Source organism: Spea bombifrons, chromosome 2, assembly GCF_027358695.1.
Source record: "Spea bombifrons isolate aSpeBom1 chromosome 2, aSpeBom1.2.pri, whole genome shotgun sequence".
Classification (NCBI taxonomy): Eukaryota; Metazoa; Chordata; class Amphibia; order Anura; family Pelobatidae; genus Spea; species Spea bombifrons.
The window spans coordinates 19,197,364-19,219,491 of NC_071088.1; the positions used below are offsets into that span (position 1 = coordinate 19,197,364).

The 22,128-nt window shown below is 40.3% G+C and overlaps 1 protein-coding gene across 1 annotated transcript in view; it reads left to right on the forward strand.

Moving 5' to 3' along the window:
- The first annotated feature begins 11,639 nt into the window (after nt 1-11,639).
- The window catches only part of ZSWIM7 (zinc finger SWIM-type containing 7), a 33,037-nt gene continuing 22,548 nt past the window's right edge, over nt 11,640-22,128 (forward strand). The window contains exons 1-3 of the mRNA XM_053457002.1: nt 11,640-11,720; nt 11,842-11,920; nt 21,142-21,163. Coding sequence (XP_053312977.1) covers nt 11,845-11,920; nt 21,142-21,163 — 98 coding nt within the window. The 5' untranslated portion in view covers nt 11,640-11,720; nt 11,842-11,844. The remainder of the gene's footprint in view (nt 11,721-11,841; nt 11,921-21,141; nt 21,164-22,128) is intronic.

A 22,128-nucleotide genomic window follows, 5' to 3' on the forward strand; every position in this document is an offset into this window, starting at 1 on the left:
ATTTCTAATGAATTAATTGGTAAATTCCCTGGTAAAATAAGATATCTGGCTCTCACAGACCTGTAACATCTTCTTTAAGAGTCTCCTCTGTCCTCCACTCGTTACCTGTATTAATGGCACCTGTTTGAACTTGTTATCAGTATAAAAGACACCTGTCCACAACCTCAAACAGTCCCACTATGGCCAAGACCAAAGAGCTGTCGAAGGACACCAGCAGGGCCGGACTGGCCCACCGGGATACCGGGAAATTTCCCGGTGGACCGGAAGGTCCGTGGGCTGGGCGGCCATGAAGACAGCCGCTGAGCTGCCCCCCAGGCTGCCCGAAATCTAATCAAAGCGGCCGCTGGGTGCTGATGCGGCCGGCCGGCATCAGCACCCAGCAGCCGTGTGCGATGGCCGTCTAGTGATGGGAGCAGCGTGAGGGGTGAAAGCTCCGCCCCCTCGCACTGACCTTTCACCCCTCACGCTGCTCCCATCACTATGCGGCCATCAGATTGCTGGGAATGTAATCTAAACGGCCGATGCGTGCTGATGCCGCCGGCCGCCTCTGCTTTAATACTTTTTTTTTTTATTTTATATGGCAAGCCGATCCAGCTTACCATATAAATAAAAAAAAAGTGTTAAAGTAGCTCCGGCCGGCGGCATCAGCACGCACCGGCCGTTTAGATTACATTCCCAGCAGTCTGATGGCTGCATAGTGATGGGAGCAGCGTGAGATGGAAGCTCCGCCCCCTCGCACTGCTGCAGCACCGGATGTCAGGTCAGTGGCATCCTGTCAGCATAGAGGAGAACAGTGTGCAGCTACCAGGAAGTCAAGAGAAGTAGAAGGTGAGTAAAATAATGTATTTTTTGTACTGTATAATGTTTTTTGTATTTGTTAAAAACAAAAAAAATCGGCATGTGTGTGTATGTAAGTGTGTCCCCCTATATGCCACTCTGCCTCCAGAAATGCCTTATACCCCCTTATATGCCACTCTGTCCCATGATATGCCTTTTAACCCCATATATGCCAGAGTTGCATATAGGTGTATAAGGCATTTCTGGATGCAGAGTGACATATAGGGGGCCAAAAGGCATATCTGGAGGCAGAGTGGCATAAAGGGGGTTAAAAGGTATATCATGGGGCAGAGGAGCATATAGGAGGGTATAAAGCATATCGGGGAGGCAGAGTGGCATATAGGGAGCATAAGGCTTTTCTGGAGGCAGAGTGCCCCATGATATGCCTTTTCACCCCCTTTATGCCACTCTGCCTCCAGAAATGCCTTATACCCCCCTATATGCCACTCTGTCCCATGATATGCCTTTTAACCCCCTATATGCCAGAGTGGCATATAGGGGTATAAGGCATTTCTGGATGCAGAGTGACATATAGGGGGTCAACGGCATATCTGGAGACAGAGTGGCATAAAGGGAGTTAAAAGGGATGTCATGGGGCAGAGGGGCATATAGGAGGGTATAAAGCATATTGGGGAGGCAGAGTGGCATATAGGGGGCATAAGGCTTTTCTGTAGGCAGAGTGCCCCATGATATGCCTTTTAACCCCCTTTATGCCACTCTGCCTCCAGAAATGCCTTATACCCCCCTATATGCCACTCTGTCCCATGATATGCCTTTTAACCCCCTATATGCCAGAGTGGCATATAGGGGTATAAGGCATTTCTGGATGCAGAGTGACATATAGGGGGTCAACGGCATATCTGGAGACAGAGTGGCATAAAGGGAGTTAAAAGGGATGTCATGGGGCAGATGGGCATATAGGAGGGTATAAAGCATATTGGGGAGGCAGAGTGGCATATAGGGGGCATAAGGCTTTTCTGTAGGCAGAGTGCCCCATGATATGCCTTTTAACCCCCTTTATGCCACTCTGCCTCCAGAAATGCCTTATACCCCCCCTATATGCCACTCTGTCCCATGATATGCCTTTTAACCCCCTATATGGCAGAGTGGCATATAGGGGTATAAGGCATTTCTGGATGCAGAGTGACATATAGGGGGTCAAAAGGCATATCTGGAGGTGGAGTGGCAAAAAGGGGATTAAAAGGCATATCACAGGGCAGAGGGGCATATAGGAGGGTTGAGGCATATCAGGGAGGCAGAGTGGCATATGGGGGGTATAAGGCATTTCTGGAGGCAGAGTGACATAGGGAGTAAAAGGCATTTCTGGAGGCAGAGTGGCATATAGGGGATTAAAAGGCATATTATGGGGCAGAGTGGCATATAGGAGGGTATAAAGCATATCAGGGAGGCAGAGTGGCATATAGGGGGGCATAAGGCTTTTCTGGAGGCAGAGTGTCCCATGATATGCCTTTTAACCCCCTTCATGCCACTCTGCCTCCAGGAATGCCTTATACCCACTATATGCCACTCTGTCCCATGATATGCCTTTTAACCCCCTATATGGCAGAGTGGCATATAGGGGTATAAGGCATTTCTGGATGCAGAGTGACATATAGGGGGTCAAAAGGCATATCTGGAGGTGGAGTGGCAAAAAGGGGATTAAAAGGCATATCACAGGGCAGAGGGGCATATAGGAGGGTTGAGGCATATCAGGGAGGCAGAGTGGCATATGGGGGGTATAAGGCATTTCTGGAGGCAGAGTGACATAGGGAGTAAAAGGCATATCTGGAGGCAGAGTGGCATATAGGGGATTAAAAGGCATATTATGGGGCAGAGTGGCATATAGGAGGGTATAAGGCTTTTCTGGAGGCAGAGTGTCCCATGATATGCCTTTTAACCCCCTTCATGCCACTCTGCCTCCAGGAATGCCTTATACCCACTATATGCCACTCTGTCCCATGATATGCCTTTTAACCCCCTATATGGCAGAGTGGCATATAGGGGGTTAGAAGGCATATCATGGGACAGAGTGGCATATAGGGGGTATAAGGCATTTCTGGAGGCAGAGTGGCATATAGGGGGTTAGAAGGCATATCAGGGGGCAGAGTGGCAAGCCTGGGGGCAGAGGTGCATAACTCGGGGGTAGGTTGTCAAATGAAAGGAAATAAAAACCAAACCTGTCTCAATCATAGCTTTTATTAAATATGGAAAAAAATAGTCTACATGAATTAACAAAGAAATAAAAGTTTCTTACCAGAATATCGTGAAGAATAATGTGATCAGTGTTTTGTTCCACTGAATAAAATGGACTCTTTCATCTAAAAATGTTCGCAGTAGTAAATGTTTTGATCCCATTATGTGTAATGTATTTCATTTATTAGGGCCTTTTAACACTTTTGCTTTCTGGCATTTTAATACAAATAATGAGATAAAAAGAATGGCACATAGTGTGACTCGGGTGTGTATAAGGGGTGCGTGTGGGTATAAGAGCTTCACCGTGAGATAAACTATATGGGGCTGCTCTCCAAATTTTTCCAGGGCTGCTTTTCAGACCCAGTCCGGCCCTGGACACCAGAAACAAAATTGTAGACCTGCACCAGGCTGGGAAGACTGAATCTGCAATAGGCAAGCAGCTTGGTGTGAAGAAATCAACTGTGGGAGCAATTATTCGGAAATGGAAGACATACAGGACCGCTGATAATCTCCCTCGATCTGGGGCTCCACGCAAGATCTCACCCCGTGGTGTCAAAATGATCACAAGAACGGTGAGCAAAAATCCCAGAACCACACGGGGGGACTTAGTGAATGACCTGCAGAGAGCTGGGACCAAAGTAACAAAGGCTACCATCAGTAACACACTACGCCGCCATTGACTCAAATCATGCAGTGCCAGACGTGTCCCCCTGCTTAAGCCAGTACATGTCTGAGCCCGTCTGAAGTTTGCTAGAGAGCATTTGGATGATCCAGAAGAGGATTGAGCGAATGTCATGTTGTCAGATGAAACCAAGGTAGAACTTTTTGGTAGAAACTAGACTCGTCGTGTTTGGAGGAGAAAGATTGCTGAGTTGCATCCAAAGAACACCATACCTACGGTGAAGCATGGGGGTGGAAACATCATGCTTTGGGGCTGTTTTTCTGCAAAGGGACCAGGACGACCGATCCGTGTAAAGGAAAGAATAAATGGGGCCATGTATCGTGAGATTTTGAGTGAAAACCTCCTTCCATCAGCAAGGGCATTGAAGATGAAACGTGGCTGGGTCTTTCAGCATGACAATGATCCCAAACATACCGCCCGGGCAACGAAGTACATCATGCCTAGGTTCCAGCACTTACACATCCAACCAGTAAATGCTGGAACCTAGACATGGTGGGACTGTGATTGCTGTTAGCAATCACACTCCTATCATGCCAAGTCAGCCAGTACATGCTGGTACAGGGTAGCTGTAAGTGATTTGCAGACCCCATACTGCTGGCAGCATCAATAGACAAGGGGGGGCAGCTAGCTAGGTTTCAGCATGTACTGACTGACTTGGCATGATAGGAGTGTGATTGCTAACAGCAATCACAGTCCCATCATGCCTAGGTTCCAGCACTTACACATCCATGCTATCACACACACTCATTCATTCATATACTCATTCATTCACAGATTCCTTCCCTCAATCACGCATACTCATTCAAACAAACTTCCCCGCCCTCTTACCTGCACTGCAGCTCCTCGATGCCGCTCACAGACTTCAGCAGGGGGCGCGGCCTCCCTCTGTGTTCTCTGGTACTGCACAGAGGAAGCAGGATGTGATGTGATGTCACGTGAACTCTGCTGGGTTCTGCTTCCTCTGTGCAGTACAGAAGACTCTCCCACAGGTAAGTAGCAGGGCTCTTGTTGTAGCAGGGCTCGAGGTGCGGACCGCGTAAGATCGGTTTCCCTGACTGCCGATCTTACGCAGGCCGCACCTCGAGGTCTCGCGGGCCGCATTTGCGGCGTTTCTATTGGGGGGGTGTTCCTAGGGCCCTGGGGGAGATTTCTTCATTATCGGTCCCCCCGCATGAGTTACTGGGGGGGATCTGTCCCCCCGGTTCCTACGCCCATGATTGATATGAACTTTTGTTATTGACCAAATACTTATTTTCCACCATAATTTGCAAATAAATTCTTTAAAAACAGACACTTTGATTTATGGACTTTGTTGTCTCATTCTGTCTCTCATAGTTGAACTGTACCTATGGTGAAAATTACAGGCCTCTCTCATCTTTGTAAGTGGGAGAACTTGCACAATTGGTGGCTGACTAAATACTTTTTTGCCCCACTGTATTTTCCTTATAACTAAAACCAGATTAATAACCTTTTTTTTTTTTTTTTTTTTAAATGAATGCCATCCTAAAACCATATCCATAACATTTAAAATGTTTCGGGAACAAATGTTTAAAAAAATCTGACCTCTGCCAAATAAGATAGAACCGTGAGTGCAGGATGCGGTATGGGTGGGATTCTGATGGAGCCAGAATTCCCCAATTAACCACTGCCACTCTACTCACTATAAATCAGCAGGCTTATATTACACGGCCATCCTCTATGATTCAACTACTGTTTGAAACTTAAAACAGAGTACCAGATAACTATTTGTACCATTAATGGACTTTTATGTCCTGCCACTGAAGTACCTTTTGATGGTGGATCTAGTAAAAATGTCCACATATGGTAAGGCACAACTCTGTGTCTATAATACCATCAAAGGTGGAGGGAAGGACACTTCATTTGTTTCATTTTGAATAGTTGCTGTTTTTTACATGGCTGCTCTTAACTGTTTGAGCCACTAACATTATTATTTTTCTCCCAAGTCACTTGCAGTTGCTGTCCTACTGGCTTTAATAATGAATCTATTCTGGAGTACACAGAAATTGTGGGATACCATACTTTTGATGTGATCCTCCCCTGTGTCTTTGACACCAGAACAACGACCAAGTGCAATAACACATCTGTTGTCTGGATGAATTTGGACACCAGGATGTATCTTGTGGAACTCATTGTCCGTACAAATTTAGTACAGTTTTGGGGCAAATGGGGGCACCGCATTGAGGTCTTTAAAGAACAAATGAAGGACAATAACTTTTCCATATCATTGAAGAACCTTAGTTTCTCAGATGGTGGTAACATAAGCTGCACCCTGTATAATGGAATTCATCACATTGTGGAGACCAAAGTAATTAACCTTCACATTCTATATACTAAAGGTAATATGGAGAAACAAGACACTCTCTCGACATTACACATACAGTCAGTGTGTTCACTAGGTTTTCATCATCAATGAGTAACTAGAAGGGCAACTCTGAAAAAAACATTTGATTTCTTTATGTATAGCAGTGTATAGCATTATGTATAATCACCACACTTTAAAAAATTCCCCTTTTTCTGTGAAACGGCTTCATGCACAGAGGCAGGACTAGTCATGCATGGGAGCAGCTAGATGCACATAGGGCAGCCAAAAGTGGGTGGGTAGTAGGAGGGGAAGCGCACATTGAATAGGCATGGCCAAGCACTGCTCCACTACCCAAAGAAATCAGAAACTGATCCAGAGACTCTGGGTCAAACCCCAAAACTTTCCAAGTATACATAACTTGATAGGTTGTTCCTTGAGATGAAAAAAATTCAGCGGTAAGAGTAAAATGACAGATCTGCTATAATTTATTTGCTTAACATACTATAGAATACCATTATTTTTGTGGAGCACCTTAATCAAATGGGTAAGAAAGATTCTATTTGACTATGTATTTTTACTTTAATTACATGTTTTCTTTATACTTTTCATGTTAACACATACAGTCTAGGAAAAGGAAAAGATTCACTTCTTCCAGTCTCAATTTAATTTATCAAACTTTATCTATATTTAAAATATTCATCGGACGTAATCTTTACGATAGGTTGTGGATTTTTTGGTAGATACACATTCTATTTATAGCTCCTCTTATGTCCTCCTCTAATGTAGAAACTCTTTGGTTTTGACCTGGAGTCTCCAGGCAAGGCTCTGCTTCCCTGGGTCTCCAGGTAACAGAATCGACATTTAGCCATACACACTCTGCCCAATTCTACTCCCACTCCCACAAATGTAAAGTTTTCTGGGTATAGCCTCCCTCCTGTCCACAACTAGCCCTATTTCTTGAGTGGCTACCCCTGGTCCTGCATGAATCTCACCCTCTAAAGTTTCCAGGTATGAGAACCCACCGGAAGACAGGAAGCAGCTTTTATTGTTTTTTAAGTGAAATAACTTTTTTTGTGAAAATATGTTCTATGTAAAAATAATTCCAAAAAAAACCCAATCATTTTATATGATAGAAACCTATAATTTTAATGACAGTTAAGAACCTCATCTAGTCTGCCAATTTGTTCTAATGTAAAGATTCAGGCTTTCAACAGTCAAATAAAACTTATATTACATCTAAACCTTTGTCCTTTTAGTTTTAGATTACTCTTCTGCTAACATTTATCCACCTAGCCCCCTCTTTACTAGAGGACTGCATGGGGATGTAGGTTCAGGCACTATTCCGTGTGTTGTGGGTTGGAGCGGGTGGTCACACAATATATTTCTGCCTTCGTGTTGCTCGCACACACAGCATCTCTTGTTCCGCCCAGGGGAAGCAGGAACCCAGCAGAGTCACGCGAATGTACGTCACGTTACTCCACTCTGATCCTGCTTCCCCTGGGCCGACAAGAGAAGTTGTTCGCACAGTGTGCGAGCAACACAGAGGGAATCAGTGGCCCCTGCAGAAGTCTGCGAGCGGCAACACGTAATCTGCAGTTCAGGTAAAGGTGTGGGGGATGGTGTATTAACGAGTATGCATGATTGAGGGAATGAGTGTGTATCTGTTATTGAGTATCTGTGAATGAATGAGTATCTGTGATACTCTGAAAATTACCCCTTGTTTTATAATCCGACCTCAAATACGACTAAGATCCAGATCCCCGCAGCGCTGCAGGAGACCTCGATCCTGCTCTCTGGCAGCCAGTGGGCGTCTGTGCGATGCGCGCAGACAACCTCTGCTGCTACCCGATACTTCCCCCGGGGCTTCCATGATGGAGCACCAGCGTTACATGACCTTCCGGTGCTCCATCATAGAAGCCCAGCGGAAGTAACGGGCAGCAGTAGCGGAGGTTGTCTGCGCGCATCACGCAGGCGTTTACCGACTGCCAGAGAGAAGTATTCTCTGCAGTGCTGCGGGATTAAGAAAACAGTCCCATGCAGGGCTCTACTCGAAACTCTCTTCAAGATGTTACTATCCTTCTGGAGTTGAAGTCTCCAGAAGTGTACACGATACTCTAGATGAGGCCTGACCTGAAATCTGTAAAGTGGCAGAACCACCTCCCTCTTTCTGCTACTAATACCCCTAGCTATACAACCAACACACTGCTTGCCTTTTACAACCCCTATGGCATTGCCCCACTGGATTGTATAAGAAATCCTGAAATACAATGATGTTCATAATCATTTGCTAAACTTTATTAACTGCATTATTTCCTTTTTCTTACAGAAAATGAAATCCTTCCAGTTGTCCGGTTGTGTTGTGGGCTGTTCTTTGTGGTGATTGCTGGGACTATCATTTGTGTCCTGAATGTCAAGGGTGGCACTAACCTGAGGTCGACACTGGAGCTTTGCAGCTGCCCTCCACTGTGTGCTGATGACTCTTGCCACTCATCAGGCAAAGGAGGAAAATGCAGAATCCCCCCATTAATTTGCAAAAAAGACACAGTGGAAATTTAAAGGGGCCTCTCTGCTATTATATTAATTGAAGTGCATTTGAGAACTGGAGTGCCCCTTTAAAATAATCTTCTATAAAAAAAAAGGGGCATTAGGAGAGGAAAATGGGACAGTGGCACCTGGCCTCAAAAGAGAGACACTTGGAAGATTAATTTTACTTTAATTTTAAGAACTTGATTGGCATTAACAACAATCTATCCTTATTTCTAGAAATTAAAACCACTGGACTAGAGATGCTGAGTTAGTCTTATTTTTCGTTTCAATAATCAGTATTGCATTAACTTGAATTCTGCTTTGTATATGAATATGCATTTTTACCATTTTTGAAGGGGATCTGTAACTTTATGTAATGGTATTTGCAAAGTAAAAAGTAATACAGGAAAACAATCTAATGTGTGCCACTGTAAGCGTGTTAAATGGACAGTTTACTGTCCCTGCCAGTCTCACATTATGAGTACTTTAATATGCACTCTTCAAAGAGAAGGCCTCTATCTGTCCCCCGGCCGAGATAGTGCTACAGCTGGCTAGCGTTAAGTACGGTAGATCATGTGTCAGAAGATGTGCTGTTCAGCACATCTCCTGCAGAAGCAATGGGCGGACAGTGGGGAAAGGGGAAAATGCATATGGAGAGATTCTGCAGAATTTAATTTAAGATTGGGTTTAATAACCATTCAGATGGCATTCCCAGTGAAACATAATAACCAGAGACTAAAGTCTCTGCCAGGGGACAGTCCCACAGAAAAGTCACTCTAACACCTGCAAGGAGATGTCTTCAGCCAAATCTTCTGCATGGAAAATGTATTTGAGGGACCTCTCATGTGATGTGTTGTGCACATGATGGCTTCAGTCTCGCTTTAAACTGCCATGATTAAAAAATACAATATAGGGTAATATAAGGGATAGATGTGGACATCTAGATTATAAAAGTGTGTATTTGGGGTATTACTGTAATCAGGGATGTGGCTGAACATTAATTGGGTCATTGTTCAGCAGTGGTACCTACTATGTAGATGAAATCCTATGTGACATTTAAAAAAAAAAGTTTTTTTTCCTATTTTATTATAGGTGTTTTTTTTGTAACATATTAGCACTAATATGTATTATATGTACTAATATGTATTATATTTTATGTATTTCAAGGATTTTAAAAGTAGGCCCTTTGGCCTACACTGGGTTTTTCACTGTCAGATCTGTCCAGACCCTCTTGAAACCTCTGATAAGTTCAGGTACTGGAGCCTTCACAGATTGATCCGCAGCAGTGTAGTGAAAAGTGAAAGGAGAGAGGAAAACAGTGTTTCTCCCTCTTCAAAAAATACTTTACAAATAGTTCAAAATATAGGAGCAGTGTCAACATATTTGTACTGGTTTCACTTGAATAAGAATGGAACCAGAACACAATCTGCTTATGCACATTGGCATAAATAGATTGTAAAATAAACAGCACTGTAACAGCTGTAAGAACAATAAAGTTATGTTATGGTGTAAAAACCTAGCACGTCATAGGGGTAAACATACTTAGAAAGCGACCAATGATTGCTTTCTTTGCTCAAACGGTGTTGAGACATTTACCAACAAAAATGTAGGGGTCCTACGTGATCACTCTATGGAGCAAGCACTTTCACCCTATTGAAAGATGCATATCTTCCCTTACGAAAAAATTACTGCAGTTTTTTGGACATGAAAAAACTGCAATACTGCACTTTTAGTGCAGTATTACTGCATTTGTACTTCACTGTACTGCAATTTTACTGCAGTTATTTTTGTACGGAAGTACAAATGCAATAAAGCTGCAGTACATTGAAGTACAAGTGTAGGTTTGCAATATAAAAAAAAAGTGCAGTAAATGTACAGTAAAACTGCAGTACAGTGAAGTACAAATGCAGTAAAACTGCAGTAAATGTGCAGTAATACTGCACTAAAAGTGCAGTATTGCAGTTTTTTCATGTCCAAAAAACTGCAGTATTACTTCAGAAAAACTGCAGTAATTTTTTGCAAGGGCTTAATTATGGCATTTTGACATCTGGTAATCCTGCACCAGTAGCGTACCTAAGGTGGGTGGTCTGCCTTAGGTGCCACTTGTTAGGGGGGGTGCCCAGTGGGCTGGCTGAGCAGATGTTTATGGGGCCCAACGGCCATCTAACGTGGGCCCCCAGCTTTGCACTGTAGAGCTTGCACATTGTGCGCGGAAACTCTTTTCCTGCCCAGGTTCCTGCTTTCCCTGGGCGGAAAAAGAGAGATGTCTGCACGGCCCCAGTGATGCTCGGATGGTCCCCGGACCAGTGAAATCTGCAAGAGAGGTAAGGGGGTGTGGGAGAGCAAATGGGTGAGTGAAAGAATGAGCGAGTGAGTGTTTATGGACAGAAATGGGTAAACTGGGATAGAGATACGTTTTGGTGGATCAATACCAACAGGCAACAAGCTGACTAGAAAAGTAAACTGTAGAAAGGTAAACTAACCCGCCTGACCAGAATACGTGGGCTACCCGAGAATAAAAACAATACTTCGCTTTTGTATTGTTCTATAAACCGCGCAAAGACCATAATAATACAGCAGAACAACAACTCCCAGAAGTCAATGCAAATATCTAGTACCGATCACATGATATGAAGTAGCCAATAAGCATTAGCATACACCAGTGAATCCTGTCACTGGTTGCTATGGGATCAAATCCCGGAAGTATTTGCACGTGTTCCGTGGTATCTGCATAATAACAAATAGTATAAGATAAGCGTGAGTATAATAATGCAAATGGTTTCTGCTCAAGAAATAACGGGTATGAAGCTGCAGCCTCACGGCAGTGTCCCTGAGTGCAGTTCGGTCGGTTTAAGAGGTTAAGGTGCATTGTCGACGTATTTGCACTGGTTCCAGTTGAATAATAATTATAGAACTGGCTTATGTACATTGGCGTAAATTAATTTTAAAAGAAATAAACAGCACCGTGACAGTTGTGAGAACAATGCAGTTATGTAATGGTTTATTTAAAGAATAGTATTGAAAATAAAGCTGTCATGGGCTACATAAGGGGTACACACTACAACTTATGGGTGTCCGTGTTATCCACTCCCAGCCTGGAAAATGAGAGACCATAGCTCCCAGCTTCCCCGCTCATCTTGCAAGTAACACCTTTAACAAGTTTTGTGAATTTCTCTTTTCCTGTTTTTTTATCTTCTTCTATTATTTTTATAAAAAGGCAACAAAGCTGTAGATTGTTGCTGGTCTCTTGATATTCAGATGTTGCTGATGTATTTTACAGAAGATGGAAGTCGTTTTACCTTCAGTTGCAGAAGCTCTCCTTCGAGAAATAAAGCAGACTTACCAAGAAACCCTACAAAGTAAGTTTTATGGTTATTAAGGTACTTTATATTATCTACCATTAGAGTCTTCCTTTTGTATGAAGGGTTATAATACTTTTTTAATACTGGAAAAATTGCTGTAAGTTTGTGTTTTGCATATTGAGTGCCAATGGTTTATAGTCCAAATTGTTATGTCTTACTGCCTTGGAGTCTCAGCTCATTCTGTATGTACAAATGTTAATTATAATTGAATTATTATTTTTTTCAATTATTTTCAATAACTGAGGGACGAAAATATTTTGTAATTTTTACAATATGTTTGTTAAACAATACCCCCCTTTTCCCATATTTGGTGAACTTGCACAAATATTGCATAATTGTGTTCAGGAGAAGTAGAGCTTTTTTTAAAATCATAGAAATATATAAACACATTATTAGTGGTAATAGATAACAATTTATACTAAAATACAACTTATACTAAAATAGAATTTCTTGCAATCTAGCTTATATTTTATTCTATATTGTAAATGCCACAGCTGAACAATGATCCAATTTATGTTCAGCAACATCTCCTGATCATCTCCTAGTCATACCCCACATACGTATTTTTTTACGTTCCAGAGTGCCACATGCATATTACCCCATATTACATATTTATTTAATACTATTTGCTTAAGGGTTTAGGCGGGGTGGTTTTTTTAATTACTTAGAGTGAAAGGGCTAAGGGGTACTTTTTTAATGTTTTTAAATTGTATTTGTTTTATTATTTTCATAGTTTTTTGTTTTTTGGTAGTAAGGCTTGAGACCCCTTGGGGTCTTTCATACATTTTTATGCCAGTGATGCCATGATGACATCGCTAGCTTTCCAATTAATTTTTTTTGTTATTTCATTTTTTTCCTCTCCATTTTATTTAATTTAATTTTCCATTTTGTGGGAGGGGAGAAACAATTTTTCTCCCTCGCCTCTCGATCTGTTGCAGTAACTGTGATCAGCCAGCAGATGGGGAAAGGGGGAGCCAAGCAGGGTCTAGAAAGACCTGTACGTCCTTATGTGCTCATTGCCACAGGTTAAGGTACTAAAACGGTTAGTTATTGCAAGTTTATAACCGTTAAAAGGAAAGTACACCCTTTTTTAATTCTACGGTTTTACATATCAGGACATAACAATCATCTGCTCCTTAGCAGTTCTAAAAATTAGAGTACAATCTCAGATGAGCAACAACACATGACATATTATACTGTGTCCAAAATGGACAAGCCATGTGTGAAAAACCAAGTACACCTTATGATTCAATAGCTTGTAGAACCACCTTTAGAAGCAATAACTTGAAGGAATTGTTCTCTGTATGACTTTTTCAGTCTCTCACATCGTTGTGGAGGAATTTTGTCCCACATTCTTCTTTACAATGTTGCTTCAGTTCATTGAGGTATGCAGCATTTGTTTATGCACAGATCTCTTAAGGTCCGGCCACAGCATTTCAGTCAGGTTAAGGTCTGGACTTTGGGCAATTGCAACACCTTGATTCTTTTCTTTTTCAGCCATTCTGTTGTAGGTTTGCTGGTGTGCTTGGGATCGTTGTCCTGTTGCATGACCCAACTTTGGCCAAGCTTTAGCTGTCGGACAGATGACCTCACATTTGACTCTAGGTCTTGTGGTTTGTTCACATGCAGCTTCGCAAACCTAAGCTGTGCGGCCCAGTTCTTTTTAGAGAGAAAAGGCTTTATTCTGGCAACTCTTCCAAACATACCATACTGTACCTGTTCAGTCTTTTTCTAATTTTACTGTCATGAACTTTAAGATGCTAACTGGGGCTGTGGATTATGACATGTAGATACAATGATGTATGTAGATGTTGAGACACTGCTCAGAGATATTGAGTGCTTAATTATAAAAGATTAAGAAGAACTCAGCCTATGTTTGAAATACGGATATTGGAGCAAGTACTTTCTGCCAACCTCCATTCTAGCTTGTATTTTTAACAAAATTTCACTAGACTGCACCTCTGTGTTAAAATATAAATCAGCTCTGCTCCTTCCTTGATCACAGTTTTAGAAAACAGAATATGAAATTGTATCCATAACTGTATAATCATTTGATGTGTTAAGCAGTAATCATTTTTCATCCATAATCAGCCTCTTTAGTTATTCTAGTTATGTCATTTCTAGTTTCACCGGCATTATTGTTTAGAAAAGCTCTTGTTACATGTGAGAAATGGCCTGGTAAACATGTAATGACATTATCGCTGCAGAAGTCTAGATTTTGGATTATTTTTCTTTGGAAAATAATCCATACGATGCAATAATATTGGCCATACATTATATGGAACGTGTCACAGTTTATTGCCTAAAACTTCTTAAAGCTACTTCTTGTTTTTGAGATAATCATTTTGATATCATGGAATCTATGCCAATAAGGTGACATGACTAGCATTATCTAATTAATAAGAAGTTATCTCTCTTCCTTACCCAACCATACAAAGCGTGAACTACTCAGCACTAATTAGCAACTTAACTACCAGAGTGGTAACTTAATATGGAAGGCTAATTATGTCTGCTCCACAGCTGTACACCTTTTTCTAATACATATACAGTATATTGCTTATGTTAATCACATGTGTTTATTGAGTGAACCAATATATACAATGGTAAAAAAAAAATTGGGAAAATTGTCATATACCGTTGTATTCAGAAATCAGGAAACTGCGGGAGGGTTGGATGAGTGCAGGGTGTTGCCTAGATTGCTGTATGTATCTAGATGAATAAACATGTGTTAAGGTTTATATCCTTGTAGCAGAATTTGAAAGGTTACTATTGTCCTACAAAATAATAAACATGTGTATAAAATACATTATATTTCTACTATTTTTAAAACATGGAACAGAAAGGTTTAAACACTTCCTTGAGCAGATCCCTTCTTACTTTTTTGTTTCTGTAAGTTAAAATTGATATGTGTTGCACTACTTGTAATGTCCTGTTTTCCCATTGTTCAGGGCTGGGCAATATGAAGGTGTTGTGTAAATCACTAAATAATAATGTATTTATTCCATAGTTGTGACTGTGGTGTCCCTTAGGTTCATTGTGCAAATGTTGATGCCTGAGAATTATGTCTGTACATTCAGGCTTCCTTTCATGCAAGTGCTGTGTTTGTTTATGACTTGCATATGTTTTCCTCCTCTTTAGTATAATTGTTTCTCTAGTGATAGAACCTAAACATCTCATGCAACATGTAAATGTTGTGGTAAGATGCTTCTTAGTGCATGTGCTGTTATTTTTATATTTCATATTTACTTTAAATATACATATGTAATGTTAAAGTGACTGTTTAATGCCCTGGGCAGCTTCGCTGAAAATAATGCATACTCCCTTTGTGAGTACTTTAATATGAATTAGAAAGTAAATAAAATCACCTACCTGCAGCTCTGCGCCTCCTCCGTGGTTCGAGTCTCACCATTAGGTATATGCCTAAATAGTGTGTGTATATGCATAGTCTCTATATAGTGCTAGAATGAGTGTGTGTATTGTACTGTAGTGTTAGTCACCAGGTTAGGCATGTATAATGCCAGTTAGTTTGTGTGTGTGTGCGTGCGTGCGTGCGTGCGTGCGTGTTTAGTGTTAGAGCAAGTGTGTATGTTTTATATATATCTATGTACAGTGCCAGTCAGCGTGTATGTGTATGAGTGTGATGTTAATGTGCATGAGTGTATAGTGTGAGTGTGTATGTATTAGTGTATGCTGTTAGCATACGTGTGCATTAGTGTGTTACTGTATGGTTTTAGGCATGTATTTTAGTTACAATCTATTTAGCAATTTGTAAATCAAGCTACTTTTTGATAAATATTAATAATCTAATGTATTGAATTATCAGTTTATGAATTAATGTTTCCAAGAATGTATTTATAAGTGTATTTATTTGCCATTACATTTTTAAAAACATTTTAAAACATATATATATATATATATATATATATATATATAAGATCCTTATATTTAGAATGAGATGTATTTTTTATTATATATATATTTTTTTTTATGGGAACATATGGTGGAACATTACCTCAGATGAAGGAATTTTTGTATTGCAGAGAGTGCCAAACCCCTTTTGTGGGGAATTACATGTTTGTTTTTCCTTTAACCTTCTGTTTACTGAATCACAGTTATTTATTTATTTTTTATTGCAACTGTTGCTTCAGCAGTAATTATGATCCTGGTCATCATCATCATCATGTTAATAGCTATATCAGCTTCAAATAATAAGTAATCTCTCTGGAGGGTGTTTTCATTCAGAAAAATCTCTTTTTATTGCTACATTAGATGAGATTGGGCAGTTCAAGTACCATACCCTTCATAGATGCCCCAATGGAAAATTGTGCTGTCTCTCTTTCCAAAGCTTATGTTGGTCTTCACATGTAACTAGTTCAGCTTCAAGTATTTAATCAGCTCAGAGCTAGAGAGAAAGCTGGAGTATTTCACGTGCATTAGCACAAACATGAATAAAATGATTAAAAGGTTACTGTGAATCCCTTCCACGGCTAATGGTTTATGTCAGGCATGTCCAAAGTCCGGCCCGAGGGCCAATTGCAGCCCGTGTTCCGGACTGATAAGGCCCTAGAGATAAGTTGCCCAAATATAGATCTGTTTTTTTTTATATTAAAGGCAGCGTGATCTAACACCTGTTTAGATTTGTCATCCAAGTCACAAAATGAAAAGTATGCAGTTTTCAATAAATTTTGCATAAAATAGTTAATTTGCATTTAATTTTAATGTTTCAAAGAATGTCAGGCAAAATGGTCGGCCCTCGCACATGTTCGCTTCATCAAATCTGGCACTTTAAAAAAAATAAAAAGTTTGGACATGCCTGGTTTATGGTTTGTCATAACTACTTCTTTTGTGGTCCAGCAGTGTTCGTTTTTGTTTTTGAAATTCATACATACAAAGAAAACTTCAGTTTTTGTGCCAACCACATTGACTGGAGATTATATATTTTTTAATCTGTTTCCTTTGAGCTGCTGAGAAACCTCACCCCATGTATTTGCCAGGAAAACCACAGCCCTGTTCATCTTCAATAGAATAATGTCTTGGGCTCAATGTAACCCGACACAATGATGTAACGTCAAGGAAGTTACTGACGGCTTTCAGTTGTGTTGCTGGAATTGGAGGAAATAACATCTAATCTTAGTATGATCAAGTAAACCAGTTAAAGTAAATGCGTAATGACCATAGGAATAACCTGCTTAATCAGGCAGTGAATTATGAGACACAAATATTTACAGCCAGGATTGGTTTCATTACATTTTTGAATTATTTTACAAGCTCGGCCAGATGACCACAAATGAAAAAAGGCTTACATCCCAAAAAGCAGTATGGGATCTAATTTATTGATGTTAACACATCTAATTGTTCGTATGATGCAGAGAACTGTGTGTATAATGTCAAGCTGTACTGTTGCCACGACAACAGATAAAATGTCTCCTCTTTTTTGACAAGTGATTTAGTATAGCAACCAATCTGCCTGGAGGTGTACTTTAATATGACTCTTTAATGCTTTCATTTTCTTATATTTTACTTATTTAAAGTGATGTTTTTCATAGTAGTAGAATTTTTAGTCTAAAACAAATGATAGGAATAAATATTAGCTCTTTAGCCAGCACACAAAGTGACCAAAGGTTTGGCTAATACATGTCACTGGGCTCTCACCTTGGGCTCAACCACTTGTGGAGGCATGGCTTTCTGAAGGGTGGCGCCTGCTGTGATATGGGCAAGGTTGGCCCCAGGCAGATCTAAGTAGGTGTGGAGTAGGAGGGGGAGTGTGCCAGGAGTAGGCACGGCCAAAGTTGCTCCCCTGTCTGGAGAAAAGGGAAGCGGCGTCCCTGGTATCCCTCGTCTATGAACAGGCTCATCTGAGTTAGTTCTAACATTTAGTTTTCCTTACACCTTCCTTAAGTCATATTTCACTTTTTTTTATTATAAAAAAATCTGAAACCCATGTTGCCTGGATGGTATGAGCAACTTAGGGCTTTTAGTTCACATTTTATTTTTTCTTAATAAAGCAACTTTAGAAGGGATCTACTGGAAGATTCAAATCCCCAATTGCAGACTGAGGGTAGGTAGCAGGGCAGGCCAGAAAAGGTTGCAAAAATGTAAATGAGGTAGACAGGTTGGGTTAACCTCAGAATTTGCAGTGTACTCTGTGTCACTGGCCTCTGCTTTGTCTTCATTATTAAGTTATTATTGTAAACCAGATATATGATTGTAAGACGTTTGTTAATATGTATTGAACACTTGAGCCAACATGTGTTTGCTATGAAGCTAGTTAGCATGCTGCTTATAAGCTTGACTTAATTAACGGAAAGGCAGGGCTCCGCTAATCCACTCTCTATCACCTAGCTCCAAGCTTACAGAGGAGACTTGGCTCAAAGGAGTTTCTTGAGTGGACACAAACTGGCCTCCCAACTCATCGTAATTAATTTCCTTGTGTTTCAGATGCTCATTACTGTGCCTTAGACAACCTAACAATTAGCTATATTCCAAAGGCAGTTTTAATTGATTGTTGTGTGTATTGATAAAGTGGAAAGTCAGACTGTGCCCTTCAGATTAATAGATGTTTAAGCGTTCTTGTGCCTGCTTCTACTAGCATATGAATATGTGTGGGTGATATTGATGGAAAACAAACCAAAACAGAGTGCATTAACACCTATCCTACCTGTCATGGAGCTTGTTTGATGTTCTTCTGACTTGGTACCAGTGTTAGGATGACACCATGCTAGTAATTGGTTTATAATCAGAAGGAAAACACAGCAATCAGTTCTTCACGGCAGAATGAATAAAGCTCATGTGGAATATGTTTAATCTAGCCGAGACATCTTTTCTAGGAACATAATGTAGTATACTAAACATCGAATATAAAATTGTTTGGGGAAGCCTGCATCGCGGAGTAACTGTTCAAGCTGCCAATATTGTTTAAAGGGCAGTGGTGTTAGGATCATTTGTAATGTTTTAAGTTGTTATGTCTAATGTTCACCCTGCAGATATGTTATTGTTTGTACCTCAAATAGTTTTAGTACTGATATATGAAAATGTTAATACCTTTTTGTATATAAATTGCCACACGCGCATATTTATAAATTATGTTTGAAGCAGAAAGCATTAAAACAAGAGTGGTTTAGATAGAATTTGTTAGCTTTTTCACACATCAATTTTTAATTTGTCACATCACATATCATCTCAGTATTTTTGAGATGAGGCAGGCATTGCTATTTACCATTTTTTTTTTTTTTTTTCTTTTTCTTAAGCCAAAAAATAATTTGTGAGGCACTGATGTTGGGCGAGAAGGTCTAGCTCTGAATCTCCATTAAAATCAAGTTAAAGTCAAGTTATTCTACACCAAACATATCCAACCATGTCTTTATAGTCCTTGCTTTGTGCACTGGGGCACAGTCATGCTGGAATACAAAAGACCTTCCCCAAAATGTAACCACAAAGTTGGAAACATAGCATTGTCCAAAATACCTTTGTATGCTGTAGCATTAACATTACTCTTCACTGAAACTAGGGGGTCTACCCCAAACCATGACAAACAGACATAGACCATTATTCCTCCTTTACCAAACTTTAGAGTAGACTCTATGCATATCGGTAGGTAGTGTTCTCCTAGCATTTGCCAAACCCAAATTCATCCATCAGACTTCCAGATAGTGAAGTGCTATTCACAACTCTAGAGAACACGTTTCCACTGCTCCAGACTCCAGTGGGGGTGTTCTTACACTACTCCAACAAGCACTTGCCCTTGTACCTAGTGATCTTTGGCTTGTATGCAGCTGCTCCTCCATAAAACCCATTTCATGAAGCTCCAGCAGCACAGTGTATGTGCTGATGTTTCTTCCAGTGGCACTCTGTAGTGAGTGATGATACCAAGGAGAGACGACCTTCACACGTTTGCAATTTAGCACTCAAGAGCCCTGCTTTGTGAGTGTGCGTGGTCTAACACTTCGTGGCTGAGCTGTTACTCTGAGAGTACTCCACGATAACAGTACTTACGGTGGACTAGGGCAGATGTGCTTGTTGCAAAGATGGCATCCCATGACAGTGGGACCCATTTAAAGTCACTGAGCTCTTCAGTACGACCCTCAGTCATTAGGAGGTGTGTCAAGATACTTATGATCATATATCATGTCGTATATCTGAGAGTTGTTGTAAGGTTTATCATATTACAATACAAAAAACTGATGGTTTAATTAGCGTATGAACTTTAAGTTATAGACATAGAATTTGATGGCAGATAAAGACCATTTTCCCAAGTTGTCTCCTATTTGTATTGTTTTTTTAGTTCAAACTTATTTTGTTTCTTTGTTTTCATAGTACAGATGAGTAAAAAATATAATGCAAAATAATTATACAATGAAATGTGAGACGATACTATTTCTCAACAGTTGACATATATGTGTGTATAATATACTTAGGATAAGAAAGGGAGGAAATTCTAAGAACCAAATATAGAAATCTTTGTGCAAAGGAAGAAAAGGGGGGAAAAGGGTTATGATAAGATGACTTAGGGTGGGGATGTCTTAAAGGATCAGTCTGATGTTCATGCCACCTTCTCTAATGAAGAATGCATTTTTAAGTACTCTGAGTACTTTACAATGCATTCTTCAAAAAATAAAATTAAAGCTTTTACCTGAGACATTTCAATGGAAGGGTTTAAGTCATCCAAACCAGGGCAGGGAGTCAAGCCTTTAAAATTCTGCATGCATTGCACAAGCAGGAGCTGCAGCGCTGCAAGTGCTGCAGTTTTGAACCTAGAAGAGAGGCCAGTGTGAGAAGTCTCCAGGTTGGTACTGGATGTTACCTGATGGATTGCCAATAGAGCACTTTTGGAAGTGAGTTGCGCCTCTGCTGTGTCCTGCCCCGCTGTGAGAGTACCCTGCAGAGACACAGACTACTACACCTGCATATGCAGCATATGGTATATCTCTTGAAAAGGGGTAAATGCAAATGGGTGGAATGTGCCAAATCTTGCAAATGGAGCACACAGAAAATGTTAGAGGGACTCTACAGCTGTCATATACATTAAATTGCATATGATGGCTGGAGTGTACCTTTAAGGATAAGATAATAAGCCATGTAGCCCAGGCCTTTTGTGTTTGTATTCTCCTCTGGAGATCATGGAGCTCATTGTGCGGGAGTATGCTTTTTAAGTTAGTGATCATCCAAATACATATATTTTGTAGAAATGCATAATTTTTTTTTTTTTTTTTTTTTTTTAGTTTCTGACGAACATCTCTTAGGGTGAGTACTCATCTTATCTTATTTTCTACACAAAAACATGGAACATTTGATAACCAAGTTACTTTTGGTTATGAAAAAATCAGGTTTAAAAGCTAAAAGTTCCCAGAAATTCAGTATGTTTTTTTGTTAATCAATCCAATCTATTTTCAATATTACAATCCTGTAGAAATGAAGGCCTAGAAAAACCATTGTTAAGCCTTGTATGCTCAATGGTCTTGTATCTATGTAAATTGTTCTAATTTTTAAGCCATGGATCAGTAATGGCGTAAACCCATCTTAAACCTTTTTTTCATTTTACATTGAAATACTGTTTGTTTTTTTAGTTTGTTCCAAGTAAAGTGAGATTTGTTTTTCCAGTTAAGGGTAATCATTTATTGGCTATAAAAGAATGCAAAACCAACAGTGATTAATCTTTAGATTTAGAGATTGAGGGATTATCAGAGCATAAATAGAACTAATGTCATTTAGACATAACATCATTTTTTAATAAGGGAATCACAGATTGCCTAGCTGTAAAGTTGTTTTTCAGGGTGTGTATCTCTACAAAGTCTAAGATTGTTACATAAACTTTCTCTTGATCTTCCTCCAACACTTCAGCTGTACAGTATTGTACAAGGTTTTTATTAATAACTATACCTATGCATTCGGATTCGTACAAATTGCAAATTTTCTGAAATTTGGTAAATTCGGCAATTTGTATGAAGCACTGAATACAAGGCCGGTTCCTAAAAGGAAGCAAAATCTCAAAATTTTCATCCTAAAGCCACAGGCCCTCTAACTCAAACGCTTTTGCCGACCTCTTCCATGCTCTGCATCTTCTGCCCTCTGCTATCTTCATCCACATCTCTGGAGATATAACCCTTTGTGAACTAATGCCAAAATGGCGACGCTTGCGGTGACGTCCTCTTCCTGACACTATTTGGGCGGAAGTTCTCGCCTTGTTGCCCCTGCAGAGAGAGCATTCA